The sequence below is a fragment of the Poecile atricapillus genome, chromosome 10, assembly GCF_030490865.1.
Source record: "Poecile atricapillus isolate bPoeAtr1 chromosome 10, bPoeAtr1.hap1, whole genome shotgun sequence".
NCBI lineage: Eukaryota > Metazoa > Chordata > Aves > Passeriformes > Paridae > Poecile > Poecile atricapillus.
Window position 1 is genome coordinate 21,915,184 of NC_081258.1, and position 18,148 is coordinate 21,933,331.

At 53.2% G+C, this 18,148-nt stretch overlaps 1 protein-coding gene and 1 long non-coding RNA gene across 2 annotated transcripts; both read left to right on the forward strand.

Moving 5' to 3' along the window:
- The first annotated feature begins 1,657 nt into the window (after nt 1-1,657).
- LOC131582448 (uncharacterized) lies at nt 1,658-5,501 on the forward strand. Its single transcript, XM_058845659.1, has 4 exons — nt 1,658-1,783; nt 2,949-3,117; nt 3,201-3,280; nt 5,054-5,501. Exons 1-4 carry the CDS (start codon nt 1,658-1,660, stop codon nt 5,312-5,314), a joined length of 636 nt encoding a protein of 211 aa, XP_058701642.1. The 3' UTR covers nt 5,315-5,501.
- Nucleotides 5,502-7,270: 1,769 nt separating this feature from the next.
- On the forward strand, nt 7,271-8,537 carry LOC131582689 (uncharacterized). The gene is made up of 3 exons (XR_009278380.1): nt 7,271-7,976; nt 8,071-8,396; nt 8,474-8,537. It is a non-coding gene; the product is annotated as an uncharacterized LOC131582689 (long non-coding RNA).
- Nucleotides 8,538-18,148: the final 9,611 nt, after the last annotated feature.

The following is an 18,148-nucleotide window of genomic DNA, read 5'->3' on the forward strand; positions in this document are numbered from 1 at the left end:
TTCCAAGAAAAAAAAAGGCTGAGCAAACAGTGAAAAGAAGGGATATAGGTAAGGTGGAGTTCAGGTGTACCCCACCCCAAACCCTAAACAGCAGCCCTAACAGTACTACCATTTACCTGAGACAGCTGCAGGCAGGAACCCTAAAGCAGCAGAGTGCCAGAACCCCTGGTACTGCAGACAGTACCCCTGGTGCTAGGGCCAGCCAGGAGATAGTGGGGGGACGATCCGTAGGGTTGGGGAAACAGGGGGTTTCCCGCCCCGCCCCACCCTGGGCTCTCAGTCCCTCCGCAGCCGGGGATTGCTCCCACCCCTCCTCGAGGCGGCGGTTGGCAGGGCTTCGTGCCTAGCCTCCGCAAAGAGTTCGGCTCTGTCAGCCTCTGCCCTGTCTCAGGGCCAAACTTAGGTAGGGTAGGGAGCAACTGTGGATTGCCTGGTCCGGGCTAATGGACATCTCTTGGGGCCTATGGATAAGGAGCATCCCCGGTTGCAAGCGTAGGGTTCTAACTAAGTTTGTAGGGTTCAGTGCGGGGGAGCTTGGCAGTGACACAGAGAGGTTGAGGGAGGGCTTCAGAGGTCGAGGGCTGGAGACAAACAGTGAAAATAAAAGGGGTACAGGTTGGGATATAAGGTAGAGTACAGGACTATTCAAACCCTAAACAGCAGCCCTAACAGCGCTCCCGTTTCCCTGAGACTGCTGCAGGCAGGAACCCTAAAGCAGCAGAGTGCCAGAACCCCTGGTACTGCAGACAGTACCCCTGGTGCTAGGGTCAGCCAGGAGATAGTGGGGGGACGATCCGTAGGGTTGGGGAAACAGGGGGTTTCCCGCCCCGCCCCACCCTGGGCTCTCGGTCCCTCCGCAGCCGGGGATTGCTCCCACCCCTCCTCGAGGCGGCGGTTGGCAGGGCTTCGTGCCTAGCCTCCGCAAAGAGTTCGGCTCTGTCAGCCTCTGCCCTGTCTCAGGGCCAAACTTAGGTAGGGTAGGGAGCAACTGTGGATTGCCTGGTCCGGGCTAATGGACATCTCTTGGGGCCTATGGATAAGGAGCATCCCCGGTTGCAAGCGTAGGGTTCTAACTAAGTTTGTAGGGTTCAGTGCGGGAGCTTGGCAGTGACACAGAGAGGCTGAGGGAGGGCTTCAGAGGTCGAGGGCTGGAGACAAACAGTGAAAATAAAAAGGGTACAGGTTTCGATATAAGGTAGAGTACAGGACTATTCAAACCCTAAACAGCAGCCCTAACAACACTCCCGTTTCCTTGAGGCAGCTGCAGGCAGGAACCCTAAAGCAGCAGAGTGCCAGAACCCCCGAGAGCTGCAGGCAGTACCCCTGGTGCTAGGGCCAGCCAGGAAGAGATAGTGGGTGCTAGGGCCTACTGCTGTCATATAAGATGGGGTTTCCATCCTTGGGGTACCCTGGGCTCCCTGTCCCTCACTGACTGGAGAGTCTTCCTCCCCTCCTTGAGGTGGTGGTAATTTGGCTGTGTCAGCCAATACTGCTGTGAAGCAAGCCTCTGCCTCCCTGTGGGGTGAAGTCTGCAGCCCATGAACCTGGGCGTTCTCTAGAGAAGGTAAGTGCTGGGTTTTCACAGATGTGCCGCTAAGATCCTGCATTGATATTTGGTCTTCTAGATTGTAGCTGACCAGGAGACGACATCCTGGCAATGGCAGGAACTTCCCGGATAGCGCAGCAGCCTTCCTGGGCGTCCTCGTGTGGATCCTCCCCGCCGGGCATCCGAGAGCTGAGTCAAAGGCTACAAATTGCAGAGGGGCTGAAATCGGGGTGCCGGGTCGGGACTTGTGACCTGGGATATTTGAGTCAGCTTTGGGGACGGGGAGGTCCAGGCTGTGGTCCCTTAGGCCACGTGAAGGGAGAGCCTCACTTTTGTTCACAGTGCTGAGGTGCGCAGGACAGAGCAGCCCCAGGGTGAATTGTATCACTTGTCCATTGTGCCTTGTGTGTCTTTTGTGCCTCTCGTGTTGTACGTGCCTCGCCTTATCTCTTCTGGGGGCTTACCAGAAACCCCAGTGTCACTCGTAGCATCTCTGATCTCTGGGCTCCTCAGCCCGACACCATCGAAGCTTTGCCTCGGGAGCCCTCAGAGGCCTTGGAATCACGTCTCTCTTTTAAAAGCATCCGATCGGATGTCTTTTAGAGGTCTTGTTCCGAGCTGTGTCGACAGACGTGCGCCGCGAGGATCCATTGTTGCGGCTTAGGTCTTGAAGAAACGCAGAGATAGGTAGGGGACTGTGGCCCTCAGATTCTCGGGCATCCATCTTGGCAGTTGCTGGAGTTTGTCATTCCGTCAGCATCTTCTTCCTCCCGGGTTCTGCGAGCTTCATCAGCTCGCCTTCATTCTCACCCGGCTCATCTCGTTCCGCGTTCTCTCGGTCCTTGCGGCCGTTCTTGTGGCCCAGAGTTTTGTCTCCCCATTGTGTCCCCTCGTCTGTTGTCTTGTGTGTCACGGGTGTCTGGGTGTGGTTGTCCCGGAGCTGCTCTGTCCTGCTGCCCAGCCTGGGTGTAGGTGTAAAAGGCCAAGTCCCAGGCCCCTGTAATTTGAAATTTGTCATGTAGGGTGTAGTTGGAGTCTAGAGGGTATTCCTAGATTGACACAAGATGTCTGGAGCTGTGAAGTTACTCTGCAGCACTTTGACTTTTGTCTCAGCTTTCTTTCAGATGCGGACGGATGAAATCGGTGGCAGAGCGCCCCATCCAGGGTAAGGGGGTTCCCGCGAGAAGGTAAGTCAATGTTTGTCTTTGCAGGGCAACTGGAACCGGTCACTGTGTGACAGGTCTCCTCTTTGTCTTTATTTTTAGGAAGTAGAGCCAGCTGGCAGCAGTCAAGGCGAAGTGGGCAAGGTGAGCATTGACCAGTGGAGGGAAGCAGTTGTTCTTGCTGGGCTCTCAGTTTCTGCTGCCAATGCCAAGCGTCCCTTCTTGTTTGCGTGCTTTAGGCGGTCCAGTCACATTTCGCTGAGATCCCCTCACCAACCAGCCAGCATGCCTGCTTCACCTCTGCCGTGAGCCCTACGGAAGCATTACGGGACCGTCTGATGAAGCCTTGGCCTTTTCCACGTAAAGGGGCCGTGTCGGTGGCCTTCAGGAACGGGCCGAGGGGTTGCCGTGAGTTGGGGATGTCGGGAGGAGGAGCGAGGGTCCCTTTGAGTTTCAGCAATGCCGCATCACTTTGTCTTCTCTTAACTCAGGCGCGCCCTGCAACGACGGCGTCCAGCTCCCAGCGTGGCCGAAGCGCGCGGCCTCAGGACGCAGCTGTTCGCAGGAGACCGTGAGTAGCGGAATTGTCGGGTTTTGGCTGATGCCCTGCAAAGATCAGCTGCTGATTTTCTGTTTTATTTATTGTAGCTGACCGAGAGACGGCAGCCTGGCGATGGCAGGAACTTCCCAGATGGCGAGGCGGCCTTCCTTGGTGCTCCATGTGGATCCACCCTGCCGGGCATCTGAGAGCTAAGTCGAAGGCTATGAATTGCAGAGGGGATGAAAGTGTGACCTGGGATTATGGAGTCAGCTTTGTTGATGGGGAGGTCCAGGCTGTGGCCCCTTAGGCCACGTGAAGGGAGAGCCTCACTTTTGTTCACAGTGCTGAGGTGCGCAGGACAGAGCAGTCCCGGGGCGTGTCGTATCACTTGTCCATTGTGCCTTGTGTGTCTTTTGTGCCTCTCGTGTTGTACGTGCCTCGCCTTATCTCTTCTGGGGGCTTACCAGAAACCCCAGTGTCACTCGTAGCATCTCTGATCTCTGGGCTCCTCAGCCCGACACCATCGAAGCTTTGCCTCTGGAGCTCTCAGAGGTCTTGGAATCACGTTTCTCTTGACATCCGCTCGGATGCTTTTCTTTTAGAGGTCTTGTTCCGAGCTGTGTCAACAGCCATGCGCCGCGAGGATCCATTGCTGCGGCTTAGGTCTTGAAGAAGTGCAGAGATAGGTAGGGGACTGTGGCCCTCAGATTCTCGGGCATCCCTCTTGGCAGTTGCTGGAGTTTGTCATTCCGTCAGCATCTTCTTCCTCCCGGGTTCTGCGAGCTTCATCAGCTCGCCTTCATTCTCACCCGGCTCATCTCGTTCCGCGTTCTCTCGGTCCTTGCGGCCGTTCTTGTGGCCCAGAGTTTTGTCTCCCCGTTGTGTCCTCTCGTCTGTTGTCTTGTGTGTCACGGGTGTCTGGGTGTAGTTGTCCCGGAGCTGCTCTGCCCTGCTGCCCAGCCTGGATGTAGGTGTAAAAGGCCGAGTCCTAGGCCCCTGTAATTTGAAATTTGTCATGTAGGGTGTAGTTGGAGTCTAGAGGGTGTTCCTAGATTGACACAAGATGTCTGGAGCTGTGAAGTTACCCTGCAGCACTTTGACTTTTGTCTCAGCTTTCTTTCAGATGCGGACGGATGAAATCGGTGGCAGAGTGCCCCATCCAGGGTAAGGGGGTTCCCGCGAGAAGGTAAGTCAATGTTTGTCTTTGCAGGGCAACTGGAACCGGTCACTGTGTGACAGGTCTCCTCTTTGTCTTTATTTTTAGGAAGTAGAGCCAGCTGGCAGCAGTCAAGGCGAAGTGGGCAAGGTGAGCATTGACCAGTGGAGGGAAGCAGTTGTTCTTGCTGGGCTCTCAGTTTCTGGTGCAATGCTAAGCCTCCCATCTTGTTTGCGTGCTTTAGGCGGTCCAGTCGCGTTTCGCTGAGACGTCCTTGCCAACCGGCCGGCACAGCTGCTTCACCGCTCCCGTGAGCCCAGCGGAAGCGTTATGGAACCGTGTGACGGAGCCTTTTCCACGTAGAGGGGCCATGTGGGTGGCCTTCAGGAACGGGCCGAGGGGTTGCCGTGAGTTGGGGATGTCGGGAGGAGGAGCGAGGGTCCCTTTGAGTTTCAGCAATGCCGCATCACTTTGTCTTCTCTTAACTCAGGCGCGCCCTGTGACGACGGCGTCCGGCTCCCAGCGTGGCCGAAGCGCGCGGCCTCAGGATGTGGCCGTGCGCAGGAGACCGTGAGTAGCGGAATTGTTGGGTTTTGGCTGATGCCCTGCAAAGATCAGCCTCTGATTTTGTGTTTTATTTATTGTAGCTGACCGAGAGACGGCAGCCTGGCGATGGCAGGAACTTCCCAGATGGCAAGGCGGCCTTCCTTGGCGCTCCATGTGGATCCTCCCCGCTGGGCATCCGAGAGCTGAGTCGGAGGCTGCGAATTGCAGAGGGGCTGAAATCGGGGTGCCGGGTCGGGACTCTGGACCTGGGGTTATGGAGTCAGCTTCGGGGACGGGGAGGTCCAGGCTGTGGCCCCTTAGGCCACGTGAAGGGAGAGCCTCACATTTGTTCACAGTGCTGAGGTGTGCAGGACAGAGCAGTCCCGGGGCGTGTCGTGTCACTTGTCCATCGTGCCTTCTGTGTCTTTTGTGCTTCTCGTGTTGTACGTGCCTCGCCTTATCTCTTCTGGGGGCTTACCAGAAACCCCGGCATCACTCCTCGCATCTCTGATCTCTGGGCTCCTCAGCCCGACACCATCGAAGCTTTGCCTCGGGAACCCTCAGAAACATTGGAATCGCATCTCTCTTTTAAAAGCATCCGATCGGATGTCTTTTAGAGGTCTTGTTCCGAGCTGTGTCAACAGCCGTGCGCCGCGAGGATCCATTGTTGCGGCTTAGGTCTTGAAGAAACGCAGAGATAGGTAGGGGGCTGTGGCCCTCAGATTCTCGGGCATCCATCTTGGCAGTTGCTGGAGTTTGTCATTCCGTCAGCATCTTCTTCCTCCCGGGTTCTGCGAGCTTCATCAGCTCGCCTTCATTCTCACCCGGCTCATCTCGTTCCGCGTTCTCTCGGTCCTTGCGGCCGTTCTTGTGGCCCAGAGTTTTGTCTCCCCATTGTGTCCCCTCGTCTGTTGTCTTGTGTGTCACGGGTGTCTGGGTGTGGTTGTCCCGGAGCTGCTCTGTCCTGCTGCCCAGCCTGGGTGTAGGTGTAAAAGGCCAAGTCCCAGGCCCCTGTAATTTGAAATTTGTCATGTAGGGTGTAGTTGGAGTCTAGAGGGTATTCCTAGATTGACACAAGATGTCTGGAGCTGTGAAGTTACTCTGCAGCACTTTGACTTTTGTCTCAGCTTTCTTTCAGATGCGGACGGATGAAATCGGTGGCAGAGCGCCCCATCCAGGGTAAGGGGGTTCCCGCGAGAAGGTAAGTCAATGTTTGTCTTTGCAGGGCAACTGGAACCGGTCACTGTGTGACAGGTCTCCTCTTTGTCTTTATTTTTAGGAAGTAGAGCCAGCTGGCAGCAGTCAAGGCGAAGTGGGCAAGGTGAGCATTGACCAGTGGAGGGAAGCAGTTGTTCTTGCTGGGCTCTCAGTTTCTGCTGCCAATGCCAAGCGTCCCTTCTTGTTTGCGTGCTTTAGGCGGTCCAGTCACATTTCGCTGAGATCCCCTCACCAACCAGCCAGCATGCCTGCTTCACCTCTGCCGTGAGCCCTACGGAAGCATTACGGGACCGTCTGATGAAGCCTTGGCCTTTTCCACGTAAAGGGGCCGTGTCGGTGGCCTTCAGGAACGGGCCGAGGGGTTGCCGTGAGTTGGGGATGTCGGGAGGAGGAGCGAGGGTCCCTTTGAGTTTCAGCAATGCCGCATCACTTTGTCTTCTCTTAACTCAGGCGCGCCCTGCAACGACGGCGTCCAGCTCCCAGCGTGGCCGAAGCGCGCGGCCTCAGGACGCAGCTGTTCGCAGGAGACCGTGAGTGGCGGAATTGTCGGGTTTTGGCTGATGCCCTGCAAAGATCAGCTGCTGATTTTCTGTTTTATTTATTGTAGCTGACCGAGAGACGGCAGCCTGGCGATGGCAGGAACTTCCCAGATGGCGAGGCGGCCTTCCTTGGTGCTCCATGTGGATCCACCCTGCCGGGCATCTGAGAGCTAAGTCGAAGGCTATGAATTGCAGAGGGGATGAAAGTGTGACCTGGGATTATGGAGTCAGCTTTGTTGATGGGGAGGTCCAGGCTGTGGCCCCTTAGGCCACGTGAAGGGAGAGCCTCACTTTTGTTCACAGTGCTGAGGTGCGCAGGACAGAGCAGTCCCGGGGCGTGTCGTATCACTTGTCCATTGTGCCTTGTGTGTCTTTTGTGCCTCTCGTGTTGTACGTGCCTCGCCTTATCTCTTCTGGGGGCTTACCAGAAACCCCAGTGTCACTCGTAGCATCTCTGATCTCTGGGCTCCTCAGCCTGACACCATCGAAGCTTTGCCTCTGGAGCTCTCAGAGGTCTTGGAATCACGTTTCTCTTGACATCCGCTCGGATGCTTTTCTTTTAGAGGTCTTGTTCCGAGCTGTGTCAACAGCCATGCGCCGCGAGGATCCATTGCTGCGGCTTAGGTCTTGAAGAAGTGCAGAGATAGGTAGGGGACTGTGGCCCTCAGATTCTCGGGCATCCCTCTTGGCAGTTGCTGGAGTTTGTCATTCCGTCAGCATCTTCTTCCTCCCGGGTTCTGCGAGCTTCATCAGCTCGCCTTCATTCTCACCCGGCTCATCTCGTTCCGCGTTCTCTCGGTCCTTGCGGCCGTTCTTGTGGCCCAGAGTTTTGTCTCCCCGTTGTGTCCTCTCGTCTGTTGTCTTGTGTGTCACGGGTGTCTGGGTGTAGTTGTCCCGGAGCTGCTCTGCCCTGCTGCCCAGCCTGGATGTAGGTGTAAAAGGCCGAGTCCTAGGCCCCTGTAATTTGAAATTTGTCATGTAGGGTGTAGTTGGAGTCTAGAGGGTGTTCCTAGATTGACACAAGATGTCTGGAGCTGTGAAGTTACCCTGCAGCACTTTGACTTTTGTCTCAGCTTTCTTTCAGATGCGGACGGATGAAATCGGTGGCAGAGTGCCCCATCCAGGGTAAGGGGGTTCCCGCGAGAAGGTAAGTCAATGTTTGTCTTTGCAGGGCAACTGGAACCGGTCACTGTGTGACAGGTCTCCTCTTTGTCTTTATTTTTAGGAAGTAGAGCCAGCTGGCAGCAGTCAAGGCGAAGTGGGCAAGGTGAGCATTGACCAGTGGAGGGAAGCAGTTGTTCTTGCTGGGCTCTCAGTTTCTGGTGCAATGCTAAGCCTCCCATCTTGTTTGCGTGCTTTAGGCGGTCCAGTCGCGTTTCGCTGAGACGTCCTTGCCAACCGGCCGGCACAGCTGCTTCACCGCTCCCGTGAGCCCAGCGGAAGCGTTATGGAACCGTGTGACGGAGCCTTTTCCACGTAGAGGGGCCATGTGGGTGGCCTTCAGGAACGGGCCGAGGGGTTGCCGTGAGTTGGGGATGTCGGGAGGAGGAGCGAGGGTCCCTTTGAGTTTCAGCAATGCCGCATCACTTTGTCTTCTCTTAACTCAGGCGCGCCCTGTGACGACGGCGTCCGGCTCCCAGCGTGGCCGAAGCGCGCGGCCTCAGGATGTGGCCGTGCGCAGGAGACCGTGAGTAGCGGAATTGTTGGGTTTTGGCTGATGCCCTGCAAAGATCAGCCTCTGATTTTGTGTTTTATTTATTGTAGCTGACCGAGAGACGGCAGCCTGGCGATGGCAGGAACTTCCCAGATGGCAAGGCGGCCTTCCTTGGGGCTCCATGTGGATCCTCCCCACTGGGCATCCGAGAGCTGAGTCGGAGGCTGCGAATTGCAGAGGGGCTGAAATCGGGGTGCCGGGTCGGGACTCTGGACCTGGGGTTATGGAGTCAGCTTTGGGGACGGGGAGGTCCAGGCTGTGGCCCCTTAGGCCACGTGAAGGGAGAGCCTCACATTTGTTCACAGTGCTGAGGTGTGCAGGACAGAGCAGTCCCGGGGCGTGTCGTGTCACTTGTCCATCGTGCCTTCTGTGTCTTTTGTGCTTCTCGTGTTGTACGTGCCTCGCCTTATCTCTTCTGGGGGCTTACCAGAAACCCCGGCATCACTCCTCGCATCTCTGATCTCTGGGCTCCTCAGCCCGACACCATCGAAGCTTTGCCTCGGGAACCCTCAGAAACATTGGAATCGCATCTCTCTTTTAAAAGCATCCGATCGGATGTCTTTTAGAGGTCTTGTTCCGAGCTGTGTCAACAGCCGTGCGCCGCGAGGATCCATTGTTGCGGCTTAGGTCTTGAAGAAACGCAGAGATAGGTAGGGGGCTGTGGCCCTCAGATTCTCGGGCATCCATCTTGGCAGTTGCTGGAGTTTGTCATTCCGTCAGCATCTTCTTCCTCCCGGGTTCTGCGAGCTTCATCAGCTCGCCTTCATTCTCACCCGGCTCATCTCGTTCCGCGTTCTCTCGGTCCTTGCGGCCGTTCTTGTGGCCCAGAGTTTTGTCTCCCCATTGTGTCCCCTCGTCTGTTGTCTTGTGTGTCACGGGTGTCTGGGTGTGGTTGTCCCGGAGCTGCTCTGTCCTGCTGCCCAGCCTGGGTGTAGGTGTAAAAGGCCAAGTCCCAGGCCCCTGTAATTTGAAATTTGTCATGTAGGGTGTAGTTGGAGTCTAGAGGGTATTCCTAGATTGACACAAGATGTCTGGAGCTGTGAAGTTACTCTGCAGCACTTTGACTTTTGTCTCAGCTTTCTTTCAGATGCGGACGGATGAAATCGGTGGCAGAGCGCCCCATCCAGGGTAAGGGGGTTCCCGCGAGAAGGTAAGTCAATGTTTGTCTTTGCAGGGCAACTGGAACCGGTCACTGTGTGACAGGTCTCCTCTTTGTCTTTATTTTTAGGAAGTAGAGCCAGCTGGCAGCAGTCAAGGCGAAGTGGGCAAGGTGAGCATTGACCAGTGGAGGGAAGCAGTTGTTCTTGCTGGGCTCTCAGTTTCTGCTGCCAATGCCAAGCGTCCCTTCTTGTTTGCGTGCTTTAGGCGGTCCAGTCACATTTCGCTGAGATCCCCTCACCAACCAGCCAGCATGCCTGCTTCACCTCTGCCGTGAGCCCTACGGAAGCATTACGGGACCGTCTGATGAAGCCTTGGCCTTTTCCACGTAAAGGGGCCGTGTCGGTGGCCTTCAGGAACGGGCCGAGGGGTTGCCGTGAGTTGGGGATGTCGGGAGGAGGAGCGAGGGTCCCTTTGAGTTTCAGCAATGCCGCATCACTTTGTCTTCTCTTAACTCAGGCGCGCCCTGCAACGACGGCGTCCAGCTCCCAGCGTGGCCGAAGCGCGCGGCCTCAGGACGCAGCTGTTCGCAGGAGACCGTGAGTGGCGGAATTGTCGGGTTTTGGCTGATGCCCTGCAAAGATCAGCTGCTGATTTTCTGTTTTATTTATTGTAGCTGACCGAGAGACGGCAGCCTGGCGATGGCAGGAACTTCCCAGATGGCGAGGCGGCCTTCCTTGGTGCTCCATGTGGATCCACCCTGCCGGGCATCTGAGAGCTAAGTCGAAGGCTATGAATTGCAGAGGGGATGAAAGTGTGACCTGGGATTATGGAGTCAGCTTTGTTGATGGGGAGGTCCAGGCTGTGGCCCCTTAGGCCACGTGAAGGGAGAGCCTCACTTTTGTTCACAGTGCTGAGGTGCGCAGGACAGAGCAGTCCCGGGGCGTGTCGTATCACTTGTCCATTGTGCCTTGTGTGTCTTTTGTGCCTCTCGTGTTGTACGTGCCTCGCCTTATCTCTTCTGGGGGCTTACCAGAAACCCCAGTGTCACTCGTAGCATCTCTGATCTCTGGGCTCCTCAGCCTGACACCATCGAAGCTTTGCCTCTGGAGCTCTCAGAGGTCTTGGAATCACGTTTCTCTTGACATCCGCTCGGATGCTTTTCTTTTAGAGGTCTTGTTCCGAGCTGTGTCAACAGCCATGCGCCGCGAGGATCCATTGCTGCGGCTTAGGTCTTGAAGAAGTGCAGAGATAGGTAGGGGACTGTGGCCCTCAGATTCTCGGGCATCCCTCTTGGCAGTTGCTGGAGTTTGTCATTCCGTCAGCATCTTCTTCCTCCCGGGTTCTGCGAGCTTCATCAGCTCGCCTTCATTCTCACCCGGCTCATCTCGTTCCGCGTTCTCTCGGTCCTTGCGGCCGTTCTTGTGGCCCAGAGTTTTGTCTCCCCGTTGTGTCCTCTCGTCTGTTGTCTTGTGTGTCACGGGTGTCTGGGTGTAGTTGTCCCGGAGCTGCTCTGCCCTGCTGCCCAGCCTGGATGTAGGTGTAAAAGGCCGAGTCCTAGGCCCCTGTAATTTGAAATTTGTCATGTAGGGTGTAGTTGGAGTCTAGAGGGTGTTCCTAGATTGACACAAGATGTCTGGAGCTGTGAAGTTACCCTGCAGCACTTTGACTTTTGTCTCAGCTTTCTTTCAGATGCGGACGGATGAAATCGGTGGCAGAGTGCCCCATCCAGGGTAAGGGGGTTCCCGCGAGAAGGTAAGTCAATGTTTGTCTTTGCAGGGCAACTGGAACCGGTCACTGTGTGACAGGTCTCCTCTTTGTCTTTATTTTTAGGAAGTAGAGCCAGCTGGCAGCAGTCAAGGCGAAGTGGGCAAGGTGAGCATTGACCAGTGGAGGGAAGCAGTTGTTCTTGCTGGGCTCTCAGTTTCTGGTGCAATGCTAAGCCTCCCATCTTGTTTGCGTGCTTTAGGCGGTCCAGTCGCGTTTCGCTGAGACGTCCTTGCCAACCGGCCGGCACAGCTGCTTCACCGCTCCCGTGAGCCCAGCGGAAGCGTTATGGAACCGTGTGACGGAGCCTTTTCCACGTAGAGGGGCCATGTGGGTGGCCTTCAGGAACGGGCCGAGGGGTTGCCGTGAGTTGGGGATGTCGGGAGGAGGAGCGAGGGTCCCTTTGAGTTTCAGCAATGCCGCATCACTTTGTCTTCTCTTAACTCAGGCGCGCCCTGTGACGACGGCGTCCGGCTCCCAGCGTGGCCGAAGCGCGCGGCCTCAGGATGTGGCCGTGCGCAGGAGACCGTGAGTAGCGGAATTGTTGGGTTTTGGCTGATGCCCTGCAAAGATCAGCCTCTGATTTTGTGTTTTATTTATTGTAGCTGACCGAGAGACGGCAGCCTGGCGATGGCAGGAACTTCCCAGATGGCAAGGCGGCCTTCCTTGGGGCTCCATGTGGATCCTCCCCACTGGGCATCCGAGAGCTGAGTCGGAGGCTGCGAATTGCAGAGGGGCTGAAATCGGGGTGCCGGGTCGGGACTCTGGACCTGGGGTTATGGAGTCAGCTTTGGGGACGGGGAGGTCCAGGCTGTGGCCCCTTAGGCCACGTGAAGGGAGAGCCTCACATTTGTTCACAGTGCTGAGGTGTGCAGGACAGAGCAGTCCCGGGGCGTGTCGTGTCACTTGTCCATCGTGCCTTCTGTGTCTTTTGTGCTTCTCGTGTTGTACGTGCCTCGCCTTATCTCTTCTGGGGGCTTACCAGAAACCCCGGCATCACTCCTCGCATCTCTGATCTCTGGGCTCCTCAGCCCGACACCATCGAAGCTTTGCCTCGGGAACCCTCAGAAACATTGGAATCGCATCTCTCTTTTAAAAGCATCCGATCGGATGTCTTTTAGAGGTCTTGTTCCGAGCTGTGTCAACAGCCGTGCGCCGCGAGGATCCATTGTTGCGGCTTAGGTCTTGAAGAAACGCAGAGATAGGTAGGGGGCTGTGGCCCTCAGATTCTCGGGCATCCATCTTGGCAGTTGCTGGAGTTTGTCATTCCGTCAGCATCTTCTTCCTCCCGGGTTCTGCGAGCTTCATCAGCTCGCCTTCATTCTCACCCGGCTCATCTCGTTCCGCGTTCTCTCGGTCCTTGCGGCCGTTCTTGTGGCTCGGAGTTTTGTCTCCCCATTGTGTCCCCTCGTCTGTTGTCTTGTGTGTCACGGGTGTCTGGGTGTAGTTGTCCCGGAGCTGCTCTGTCCTGCTGCCCAGCCTGGGTGTAGGTGTAAAAGGCCAAGTCCCAGGCCCCTGTAATTTGAAATTTGTAATGTAGGGTGAGTTGGAGTATAGCAGGTGTTCCTAGATTGACACAAGGTGGCTGGAGCTGTGAAGTTATCCTTCAGCTCTTTGAGTTTTGTCTTAGCTTTCTAAGCATTACATTATTCACTGCCCAATGTGGGGTTCAAAAGAGTAAGAAAAACCTATACTAATTACGTCATATTGGTACTTCCTGTGTGTTGGGAAAAAGGACTGTGGCATAACGGACTTTGTAATGGTGTTCCTTAAGTTCATGTCTCTCAGGGTGGAGGCCTTCATGTAGTTCTAGTCTCTGAGCTTTTTTTGAGGTTTTAATCTACTTGTCCAGAAATGGATTACTTGTATTTATTTCTATTTTATGGCTATCTATCTATCTTCATTTGTTTATTATAGATGTGTATATTTTCATTTCTATATTATTCATTTAAATGCCATGCCTGTAAGTAAATAAAAAACAACAAGTCCCTTGATTTGAATATTTTTCATACCTATTTCTATCATATTGAACTTATTTTTTTACACACCTAGATATAATACACAACAGATATTAAAATATATTATATTAGCATCTATCCATATGGTTTTCATACTGAATATTAATCTACTCGTCTAGATTTGGATTACTTGTATTTATTTCTTTTTTCTTTCTCTCTAACTCTCTCTCTATGTATATCTGTCTAGCTCCCCTATATTTACTTTTACATGTATGTATTTATATATTTCTCTTTCTAATGTTCTGCTTTTTGAAATTTGCATTGCTTTCTCTTTGAAACTCTACCCATTCATTCAGCTAACAGGTCAGAATGACAAAAATATAAAGCTCTGGTGAGCCCCGAGTGCAGAACACGCTCGTCTCTCTGGAACTTAGGCACAGAAATTTCTCTTGGTGCATTTTAGTACCTCATGGATGCACAGATGTGTTTTATACACTCATATTTTACAGGGAAGTAAGAGGTGGAAAAACAAAACCCACTTTCTTAACCCTAAGCTGTTCCTGACATAACAAAACCCTAACGATGGCATGCACAGAGCGGGGCTTTCTTTCCAAGGGAATTTAGAGAGATCAGTTCCCGTTCCTTGCCAATACCTACCGTAAAAACCAGAACAACTCCACAGCTTTTTGGATTCTGCATCCAGCCCTCCCAGGGAATTTTCTGGCAGCTCGGGGTCCCCTCTGGGCAAGGGTACCCGGCACGAGCCCTCCCCATTCCCCGCTCACCTTGCTCCTCCAGCGCAGCGCGTGCCTCCCTCTGCCGGGGACCTTGGCGTGCCCCAAGGGACACGGGAGCCCCCCAGTGCCCACCCCGTCCCCCTCAGCCTTTGCTCCTCACCCCCAAAGCAGGCAGAGAACAACTCCAACTGCCCTGGACAGCAGCACCCTGCTTTATTGGAAGCCCTTCTAGGTCTAGACCCCCTCCCAAAAAGGAGCTGTGCTGTAACAAGAAAAGGGGTGCCCCGGCTGCGGGCACTTCTGCACCACCGTGAGTCCAGAAAAAACCAAAATCACCGGAATTTAACCCAAAAAATCCTCAGATCCAAAACAAACCCCGTGAAAATTGGGTAAAATATGCAAAAACGGTAAAAAATCCCATAAAAATCCTGAGTTTTGGGGGTCAAACACCACTGCTACCCCGGATGCGGGCACTTCTGCACCACCGTGAGTCCAGAAAAACCCAAAATCACCAGAATTTAACCCAAAAAATCCTCAGATCCAAAAAAAACCCCGTGAAAATTGGGTAAAACATGCAAAAACGTCATCGCCAGCTCGTGACGTCACTGCCCCCTGTGTGACGTCACAAGCCCCCCCAATGTATGACATCACCACCCCCCCCGTGTCTGACATCACCACACGCCCCCATATGATGTCACCACCCCCGTGTATGACATCACCATGTCCCCCGTGTATGACGTCACGGCGCTGCTGTTGATGGCATCATGGCGGCCCCGTTGATTACGTCACTGCGGCCCCGTGTATGACATCATGGCTCTGCTGTCGATGACGTCACGGCGCGGCCGTCGATGACGTCACTGCGTCCCCTGTCGATGACGTCACAGGAGGAGGACGGCTCCACCTGCCTGCACCACGCGGCCAAGAACGGGAACCTGGAGATGGTGGAGCTGCTGCTGGGAACCGGACAGGTGGACGTCAACGCCCAGGTGAGTGGTCAGTGAGTGACCGCTGAGTGTCCACTCACTGTCCTGAGTGTCCACTCACTGTCCTGAGTGTTCTGAGTGAGCCCTGAGTGTGTTCTGAGTGTGTGAGTGTCCACTCTGTGTGTCCCTGCTGGGAACTGGACAGGTGGACGTCAACGCCCAGGTGAGAGGTCAGTGAGTGACCCCTGAGTGTCCACTCACTGTGTCCTGAGTGACCCCTGAGTGTCCACTCAGTGTCCGGAGTGTCCTGGCAGTAGTCAGAGGGTCAGGGCTGCTCTGGGGCTGTTTTTGGACGGTTTAGGGGTTGTTTCTCGGGTGGTTTTTTGGCTGTTTTAGGGCTGTTTTGGGGGTTGTTTTGGGGCTGGTTTTGTGCTGGTTTTGGGGTGTTTTGGGGTGATTTTGGGTGTCTGGAGGCGGCGCTGACCCCTGGATGACCCCTCAGGACAACGGCGGCTGCACCCCGATCATTTGGGCGGCCGAGCACAAACACATCGAGGTCATTCGGCGACCGCTGACCCTAGGGGCCGACGTCACCCTGACCGACAACGTGAGCGCACCTGGGGACACCTGGGGGGACCTGAGACACACCTGGGGACCCCTGGACACACCTGGGGACAGCTGGGGACACACCTGGGGGGACCTGAGACACACCTGGGGACACCAAAACCACACCTGGGGACAGCTGAGATACACCTGCGGACACCTAGTGACACTAGGGGGCCACCTCGGGACAACTGGGGACAGCTGAGACACACCTGGGGACAGCTGAGGAACATCTGGGGAACATCTGAGATACCTGAGACACACCTGGGGACACACCTGGGGACACCTGGGGGGACCTGAGACACATCTGGGGACACCAAAACCACACCTGGGGACAGCTGAGATACACCTGGGGACACCTAGTGACACCTGGGGGCCACCTGGGGACAACTGGGGCCACCTGGGGACAGCTGAGACACACCTGGGGACAGCTGGGGAACATCTGAGATACCTGAGACACACCTGGGGACACCTGGAGAACATCTGGGAGACATTTGGGGACACCTGGGGGGACCTGGGGACACCTGGGGACAGCTGGGACACACCTGAGGACACACCTGGAACCCAGTCTAGAACCCAGTCCAGAACAGTCTAGAACTCAATCTAGAACCCAATCTAGAACAATCTAGAACAATCTAGAACCGAGTCTAGAACGCTCTAGAACGTAGTCTAGAACGCTCTAGAACCCAGTCTAGAGCAATCTAGAACGTGGTCTAGAACGCTCCAGAACAGTCTAGAACCCAGTCTAGAACCCGATCTAGAACAATCTAGAACACGTTCTAGAAACACACCTGGAACACACCTGGGGACAGCTGGGGACATCTGGGACACACCTGGGGACACCTGAGGGTACCTGGGGGGGGTACCTGGGAACATACCTGGGGACACCTGGGATAGAGAGGATACATCTGGGACACACCTGGGGACAGCTGGGGACACCTGGGGGTACCTGGGACACACCTGGGATGGAGAGGATACATCTGGAACTCACCTGGGGGGACCTGGGGACACCTGGGCACACCTGGGATAGAAGGAACACACCTTATTGGGTTTTGTTTATTGGATGTAGGAGTTCAGATGGGGTAGGGTTGGTTTGTTTAGCTGAGTTTTGGGTGTTAATTAGGTGGCTTTTGTTAGATGCAGTTTCCAATTTTTGAAAGTTTTTTTATTGAGTGGTTTTAAGGTGATTTTTAGTAATTGATGGTATAATTTTATTTTGTTTGTAGTTGGTGAATAAAAATGTATATGTTCTATTTATTTAATGTTGTCTTTTTTAGTTTAGGTGTTGATGATAAGTTTGGATTTCTTTCTGTAGTGTGTTTCTTATTAGTTTTACTTCTGGGGACACAGGCATTTATATGGTGGATTTTTAGAGGTATATTTTTGGGGGTGATTTTTTTAACATTTTAGTAGTTTAGATCGATTTTTTATGTTTTTCATTAGGTATTATTTTTTTTATTGAGTATTGTGATTATGTATTAGTATAAAGGTAGAGCTTTGGGGTTTTTTTTAACAATTGTTTAGGGTTAGTTGAATGGTTTTGAGTTCAGTGTGTTGGTCTGATTATTTTTTAATAGTTGGTGTGATTTGTTGTGTGGAGCTCAATAGGGTTGCTTTTTATTTACATTTAACTTTTCTGATGTGATAAGAACTGTTAGTGACAGAGCATAGCATCTGTTTTTGCCGGTAGTCGGTTGTACGGTGTGGGTTTTGTTTGTGTTACCTGTTTTGGGGTTTTTTTTGTTAATGAGATTAAAGTTTTTATTTTGGGGTTGTGATTAAATTAAAAATTTTAGGGCAATTTAGATTTTTGACACGGATCCACTGTGATGAGAGTACATTAGTTGTTTTATGTGGTATTGGTGGTTTAGATAGGGGGAATATTTGTTTTGAAAATTTGTTTTGGTATTGTTAGTTGAAGTGTTTGGATGAGTTGTGTTTCAGTGTTGAATCTTTTTGAGGGGGGTTCAGATTTTTTCTAGGTTAAGATTTTTTTTCCCTTAGTTGGTGGAGGTACTGTGATTTTATTGATGACATTGATGGGAATTTGATGCTGTTTGTTTTTTGGTTATTTTATTTTTAGGAATTTGATTTTTGCAGTAGGCCTGGAAGAATTCACTTTATTTCAAAACATACTAGTTTAATGATATAAAGGTTTCCATATTAACTCCTCAGTGTCTTAGATTTTTTTTTCTTATTTAGTTTTTCCAGAATTTATTGATAATTTAGCAATCAAGCAGGGATGGCACCCCGTTCTTGAAAAGATGGCTATGGAAAAACCTGCGTCTAACAACACATACCTGACGGAGGGCAACAATTTTGCCGTTATTACAGGGCCAAATTCGAGTGGCAAATCAACATCGGCATGGAATGCCAGAGGAGAGGAGTTTCTGGTGGGCTCCCAGTGACATCTGATGGAGTGACTTTGTCTCTTTATGGACTTTTAGATTTGGGTTCTTTTTCCCTTTGAACTGAAGATTGATGAGAGGGAGGCGAGTTTTCTCTCGTTCCGTCTCAGTTGTTTATTTTTTGTTATCAGCATTACAAGGTACAAGGAGCTATGTGCACTACGATAGAAAAGGGGTAAAATGGCTAACAAAGATCTTCTTCAAGGTCTTTTATATGTCCGTTTACCCAAT

Bases quoted from the DNA above. Each gene is read 5' to 3' on its own strand.
- LOC131582448 (XM_058845659.1), top strand. From the start codon at position 1,658: ATGGCAGGAACTTCCCGGATAGCGCAGCAGCCTTCCTGGGCGTCCTCG. The intron at 1,784-2,948 runs GTCGGGACTTGT...TGCGTGCTTTAG, and splicing joins GGCTGAAATCGGGGTGCCGG to GCGGTCCAGTCACATTTCGC. The intron at 3,118-3,200 runs GTGAGTTGGGGA...CTCTTAACTCAG, and splicing joins GAACGGGCCGAGGGGTTGCC to GCGCGCCCTGCAACGACGGC.